We start from the raw sequence: 7,450 nt of genomic DNA, 5'->3' as shown, positions 1-7,450 counted from the left end.
AGAATTTGAGAAAATGCCATAATTTTGAGAATTTGAGAAAAAGTCATAATTTTGAGAATTTGACAAAAAAGTCATAATTTTGAGAAAAAGTCATAATTTTGAAAAAAAGTGAGAGAAAAAAAACATAATTTTGAGAAAAATACAGCATTTTGAGGAAAAACTTAATTTTGAGAAAAAGTCATAATTTTTTGAAAGATTCACAATTCCTCCATCTTGTGACTGTGGAACTCCCTCTCTTGGATATCAGCATGTGAAGGACACTGTTCAGGAACTACTTGATGCTCTGTATGTGATGACTACTTCCATTCTGGAGAGGATCACAGATACATGGATCCTGAGATTGAAGCTCAAGCCGGTGACCAGTGAGATTTTCCTAACACACACAAAACACACCTCGCTGGCGTTGTCGCTGCTGCCCCTCCGGGAGCGCTCCCTGCTGGGGGCGCACTCTGACTCTGAGGAGGAGGAGGCTCCAGAGGGGGCGTCCAGAGCGTCATCGCTGGAGGTCACCGTCTGGTACACCTGGAGGAGCAGGAGACATTAGAGAGGGCCGACACAACACCTTGGTTTTAAGTTAGCTGCACCATTTGGAAAAAACTGATAGCAATCTTTCATCGGATACTGATACGATCGTATATGATTCCCGACTTTAGAGGATGATCATTTCAGAAACTTGATGTTTTATTGATAATTATAAAAAATATCATTTTATTTGATGTTATTTTGGTTAAAATATGGAAATTGAGGGTGCGATTGGAATTGATTATCTTTTAATAGCTATGTGGAATGCACCATCAATGCTGATTGTGTATTTATAGGATATACATATATTTTATACATATTTGTGTGTTCAGGATTTTGGGAAACGGTATTTCGATCTCTGTCTGTACGCACAAACTGACAGATTGAGAATAAAGCAGCCTTTGACTTGACCGTATGAATAAAGCTTTATTGATTTGTTACTTCTTTCCTTGTTTGAAGTTCACCCTCACCTCGCTGGATTCACTGTCCAGGTTGTCAGCGGAGCCTCCATGCTGGTGTCCGGCGAGCAGATCCTCCAGGGACCCGGGGGCCGATCCCTCCACAGAGGAGGAGGTCAGCGTTCCTCCTCCTCCTCCTCCTCCTCCTCCTCCTCCTCCATCACTCAGGGAGGCGAAGTTGAACAGTTTGTCGGAGGCGTCCAGCCGCTGCTCCAGAGAGAATCCCAGCGCGTTCAGCCGGTCTTTCAGCATGCGGTTCTCGCTCTTCAGCAGGTTCAGCTCCTCCCTGATGGCGTGGTTCTGCTCCTGCAGGAGGATCAGGGTCGACTCCACATCGGCTGCGGTGATAGCTGACACATGAGGAGGAGGAGGAGGAGGAGGAGGAGGAGGCTTCTCCACTTCTTCTTCCTCCTCTTCCTCCTCCTCTTCTTCCTCCTCCTCTTCCTCCCTTGTGTCCTCCTTCCCTCCCAGGCCCAGCTGCGCCCTCATGCCTCTCAGCTCGCTGCGCAGATGATGGATTTCCACGTCTTTGCTTTGAGCCAGACCCAGCAGGTCTTTCACTTTGGTCTCCAGAGCCACTTTGTCGCTGATCTGACCGTCAGATTTAGATTTGCTCATGCGGCCTTCAGACTCCACCAGGATTTGGCTGCGGGAGCGTTTCCCCGACGCAGCATCGCCCGTCGCTGCCCCCGACCCCGGCTGCTTCTTACAGGCCGCCGTCCTGGAGCTACGGAGACGATCCCGCGAGGAGTTTGTCTCCTTGGCATTGGACGAGGTTGCACGCCTTGATGAAGTGCCTGGTAGGAGTACAAAGAATTATACTTACTCAAGATACAATTGTATGCAAGGAATATTTCGTTTTCTTTCGGACCATCACTAAAAACATTCCAAGCTACTTTTTACTACGTCCATCATAAAAAAAAGCTCCTACTTAAAAAGGCATTTATATAATTATACAAAGACACCTTGACAGGATAAACAGATGAAGATGAATTTGCTAAAACCTAGTTTAATGCCATTTAGCGAAGTCAATCTTAACAACAAAATGGATAAATCACAAACAACAACATTTGGGATGGTGGAATAACGACGATGACAATTAACATATTGATTCAGATACACCGTGCATACTGTTTAACAGTCATTTCTCATATATTTAATACATGTTTTGGTAAATGTATTTACACTTATCACTTATTTTTAACATATTTATGTACGAACCAATACACCCTGGCAAATGTGAAAACCTAGTGAATAAACCGTGTTATGATTCTGATGCTCATTAAAATGCTAGCATACGTTATCGTTTTTGTTCTTTGTTTTTTTTGTATGAATGACAGAAGTCTGAACAACATCACATGTAAACAAATGTATTTTCTTTAACTCGTAGAATAGTGTATAAAGTATTTCAATGTGTGTTATATTACCTGCTGTGGTCTTTGGCTTGCTGTCCAGGTTGCTAACGTTGGTCCCGGTGGAGGCCGTCCTCTTGCTCTTGTTGACGGCGTTATTCGATGCAGGAGCTCCTCCCGCCATCGCTGCTAAAAGATCATCGTTGCTTTTCACCTGAAAACGCACCATTTTTTTTTTTTTAATATCGACAAATTCACTTACAGACAGAAATGAGGCTGAAGCGATTGACCGAAATGCATATAACATTGTGATCGATTGAAATGTAATACTTAAATGGGTTAATTAATACCAAAGAACGTACCAGAATGAAGACTAGTATTAAAGTTTTTATTTAAACATTTAAAATATTTATCTGTAGATTTTTTTTACAATGTATGATTTTATTTTGATTTATAATGATATCAAATATAAATGTCCTGCTTTTTCTCTGTTATATGAAATCAAAGTGAACACATTTTTCACAATTTTCTATCCCAATATCAGAGACGTTACGAGTCATCATACTATAACAACTTAATAAGGCTGTCCAACAACATCATCTGGGACCCAAAGCATGTTCTGAACAGAGAATACGAACTGCTACCATCTAATGGGAGATACAGGGTCCCGCGATTCAATAAAGTCAGACTGAAGCATCCTCAGTCGACCCTTTCAGTAAACACAGAGCTGATTCCAGATCAGATGAACGCTGACGGCTCTTTGAGCAGCTTTTCTCTCACTGATTGTGCTGTTATGTTAAATGTTTGTTTTTCCATGTGTTGTGTCTTGATATCTGTCTGTTGATGTGACACATGGAGCTGCTGTGATGCAAGGAGCATTTCAGACTTGATCATTAAAGTATTATGGTATGGTAAAAGATACTACATTGAGTTGTGAGCTGCAGCCCTACATGTGCAATCTGATTCCAAGCATCATTTAGTTGATCCTTTGATGGCTCTTACCTTGGACAGCGGTGCAGAGCTGCTCTTGGCTGCAGGTTTCCCGGTCCCGGTGTTTCCCTCCGCCTTCCCTCGCTCCCCGCTGGCTTTACTCACCGCGGGCCGCACCGACTTCTTCATACTGCGCCCTGTGCTGCAGAAACATCTACGATCTGTGCACAGAGAGGAAGTGTGTCAGCGCTCAGAGGGACAGATCCACTTCTTCCATGAAGGAGGAATTCTTTCCACAGAGGTTATTCCCTCAACTCTAGAAAACATTGCGACCATAATGAATAGCTTTGCAGCGTTTGTGGATATTGTGTTTTTTCATTTGTCTGTTTCAAGATATTTGGTGTTGAGAAAGCGGTGGATCATTCTGATTATCCTCCTGATCCCTACAAATGTTCAATTCACCACCTTTGAAGTGAGAGTCCAATCAGTGATGATGGGAAATACATTACTCAGTTTGTGCTTTTTTTTCAGAGAAAGCAGAGTTTGAAGCAGCAAATCCTGTGGTTCCCTTCTCTTTTCTGTCATTGAATAAACCAAAGACCCCGATTAAGGGACATGTTTTATGGATATTCTGTATTATATTCAACAAAGGATTCTATGTATATAAAACACTGTAAAACAAACTTATCTGCAACAATATATCCCATGAACTTCAACAAGCAATTATTGGTCTATTTCTTGGCAAATAAATGGGTAATAATTCCCTCTATAACATCAATTTATAATGCAGTAAAAACATTTGCTTTAAATAACTTGATTTATTTAAGTTTCTCGCCAAAATTTAAAGTGGACCTATCATGCTATTTCTAGGCAATAGTATGGGTCTCAGATATATACAAATATATAAAAAACATGTCTATGAATTGTTTTGCTCAAAATACCAAACAGATCACCCATTATAGCCATGCCTCAAATCCCTCTATTTCACTTCCTGTTTCTAAAGTGATGATTTGGGGTATAAAGCTTTAAAATAAAAATAAAAAAGGAGAGGGCCGAGCTCATGCGGGACCCGGCAGCTACTGTCTAAACTAAATACTGCCGTGATGAAACGCCATATCATGGATTATCAAGGATTATCTCTGAAACAGTATGGAGCTCAAAGGCTTTCTCTCTTGCCGGTTATACCACAAGGTGAGTTCCTTTTTACTTCCTGCTTCTTCACACACATGCTCTCCAGTACAGGTTAGCTCTGAGTGTTAGCGATGCTAATGTAAACACCGACCATATTACGTCCAAAACAGTCGGGCATTGTTTCTGATAGCAACGTTTCTGATAGGGCCGTGGGTCCACATTTCAGATATTACGTCATATCGGACGCAAATCTGGATCAGCTCCGTTGTTCCCCCGTTTTTAGAGATTTGGGTACGGAGGAAAAGAGAGAGGGTTTTATTTTCTGACGCTGCGTGAGTTCCCCGACACACTGGGGACACATCTTTATGTATAAAAGACATCAAAAAGTGCATTTTGCATGGTAGGTCCACTTTCAAAATACATTTTACAAGACTAAATTGAACAAATCAAGACACCGATATAATTGACCTTTGTCCAATACTCATTTTTATCAGATTTGTTCCAATTTCCAGACCATCTTCTGTACTACTTTCAATAAAAGGTATACATGTTACAGTTTAAAAATGTTGCTAATTTATATTGATATCATTAAACATGCAATTTAAATCATTTTAGCTTCAATGCAGTTACACATGGTAGCTATAGAAACAACCGTAGGAGATGATAAGGGAACATATAGTAGAGCAGAGACTGAAATAGAGGCTTTAAAAAGGCTAAGTCATTTCTCCACTAGATGGCGGTCCTGCGTTTGTGACGGTTCACAACTTGCCTGTTTGCTGCAGCACCGATAACTAAGATAAAGCTTCTTGAATCTGATTTCTTCTGAGTGGGTGGCTCCTCTCCTCAGCGCACACACAAATGGGCAAGACGGAGTTATTTTGGGCTTTTTGTAGAAAAATCAGCAGCGCCAAAAAAGGAAAAGTGGATTCCTTCACAGATCAAAGTGAAAGCTCAAACCAACACAACCTAATGCGGTCAGATTTCGTGACGCACATAATGTGTGTGATCATCTTTCACTGCAAAGCAATCATTTAGTGCGGCACCGGCGCACAACAACAGGTTCTCTGCTGAAAGGAGAGGTTGCTTTTATCGGTTTGGCAGATTCATAACAGGAGATTCTGGGTCGGGGAAAGATTTGTTTCTTCCAAAAATCGATTCTTTAACAAGTTGTTTTCCTACTACATGAGCTTAACATTGCTTCTGATGGACAGTCATCTACACAGCATGTCAAAGCTGTGTCAACTATTACAATGAGCAACAACAAAAAGGTTTTGTTAACAATATAATGTTTCAAATTAGCAAGTTTGTGAAAATAAAAAAGTAACTGAGCTAAGTTCACATTTTACTCTTTGGATCAAGCAACGTTATTATATATGTTTTTATAACTTGAAGTAGTTTGTCTTAAAATGGACTGAAAACAGAGAAATACAAAGTTAATGTGCATTTTTAGCATTTATCAATATGACCTTTTGTCTTAGTTTTGCCTTTGATTGTTTACATAGATGAATGAGTTGATAACCCTTTTTAAAAACTATGAAAACTCCCTAATCTTACACACTTTGCTTTCATGCCATAATATGATTAGGAATCGACTTCCTCAGTGCGCAACAAATCAAAGAAATCAGCTCCTATATGTTCTGAATCCAAAATATATCCTCTTCAAATGCTATTGTTATTAGTAGCAAAGTAGTGTATAACAGCATATTAGCATAGCATGTGTTTTTATATGTGAAAAGTAACTATGGTGCTAAATAAAAGGTAGTAGAGGAAAAAGTACCGTATTTGCCTTCGAAATGCAGTTTAGTGAAGTACTGGATACAAGTGTGTAAATAAGTAACAGTTATTTTTTGACTGGTTGAGAATAAATAGTGAGCTGAAGTTATTTATCTGAGACAGGAAACCCCTCCCCTCTCTGTCTCTGAGTCACAGCTGTTGTTTTCCTGGGCAGACGTTTGTTGTTTTAATATGGAAATACATATAAACAAAAATACAAGCGGTAAATCAGACTTTGAATAGAAAAACTGTGAGAAGCGTATCGTAACAGGAACACAACTATTGAAATGATTCACTCAAAACACTTCTACGAATCCTGTCTCAATAAAAACACACTACAGAAATAAATCAATATGTAGGATCTGATACAGGAGGAGCAGCTAAACGTCTCCTTCCTGAAACTTCCAGAAAATCCCCCAAAAACCTGCTACTGTATTCATACAACAAGAAATACTCTTCTGCCAGAGTTCAGCTGTTTCCCTGCAACAAGTCTTCCCTTTCAAGTCCAAGTGATTTCATATTTTCTTCCGAAGAGACGATATTTGTTTTGTTTTCTTATTTCTGTCTATTGGCCTGCAGTGACGTAGATGCTGAGAAACGTTAAAGTGCACCTATCATTTTATATTTGAATAATATAGTGTAGGACCAAACCTATATAAGGCATATTTATACTTTTTATTTTTCAAAATACCAAACAGATCCTGGATTTTAGCCATTCCTCATTTCGCTCAATGTAAAACTGTCTTTGCATGGGCTGATTCTGTGAGAACAGCACCACCTACAGGCCTGGCATATGTACTACAGCGTCTCCAGCGCTTTCCAACGGCAATGTCCGTGGCTGTCTCCTCCTGATTGGTGGAGTTGGCCCAATAGCCGTAGCGCCACTTCTGTGACGTCATAGAAGTGTTCAAATCTGGATCAGTCTGTATCAGATCCGTTGCAGCCCCTTTTTAAGAGATTTGGGTATGGAGGAAAAGAGAGAGGGTTGTGTTTTCTGACACTTGGTGAGTTCCCTGGAACACCGGGGACACATGTTCATGTATAGAGAGGTACAAAAGTGCATTTTGCATGATAGGTCACCTTTAAATATAATATATAATATATTAGATCATGAGTCAGCAGTATATAATGTGTAATAAATAGGGCTGTCAAGTTAACGCGTTAATAACGCGTTAACGCAACAACAATTAACGCCACTAATTATTTTAAGTTGTCCTCGGCCGCCCCGTAGTTTCAGAGCGCATCAAGTTTAAAATACCATCTACAAGCTGATGCTGACAGCAC

At 40.2% G+C, this 7,450-nt stretch overlaps 1 protein-coding gene across 1 annotated transcript; it reads right to left on the bottom strand.

The window, feature by feature from the left end:
* Positions 1-360: 360 nt before the first annotated feature.
* Positions 361-3,671, bottom strand: LOC104957360 (cytospin-A-like; the record flags this gene model as incomplete). Its single annotated transcript, XM_010784981.1, has 4 exons — positions 3,335-3,671; positions 2,408-2,546; positions 993-1,777; positions 361-522 (listed from the first exon to the last, which is right to left on the bottom strand). Coding segments are annotated over exons 1-4 (1,203 nt in total), but the record flags the coding sequence as incomplete, so codon positions are not given.
* Positions 3,672-7,450: the final 3,779 nt, after the last annotated feature.

Source organism: Notothenia coriiceps, unplaced genomic scaffold, assembly GCF_000735185.1.
Source record: "Notothenia coriiceps isolate Sejong01 unplaced genomic scaffold, NC01 NC01_scaffold00026870, whole genome shotgun sequence".
Classification (NCBI taxonomy): Eukaryota; Metazoa; Chordata; class Actinopteri; order Perciformes; family Nototheniidae; genus Notothenia; species Notothenia coriiceps.
The sequence above is the reverse complement of the archived record's forward strand: the minus strand, read 5'-3'. Positions and strand labels throughout refer to the sequence as shown.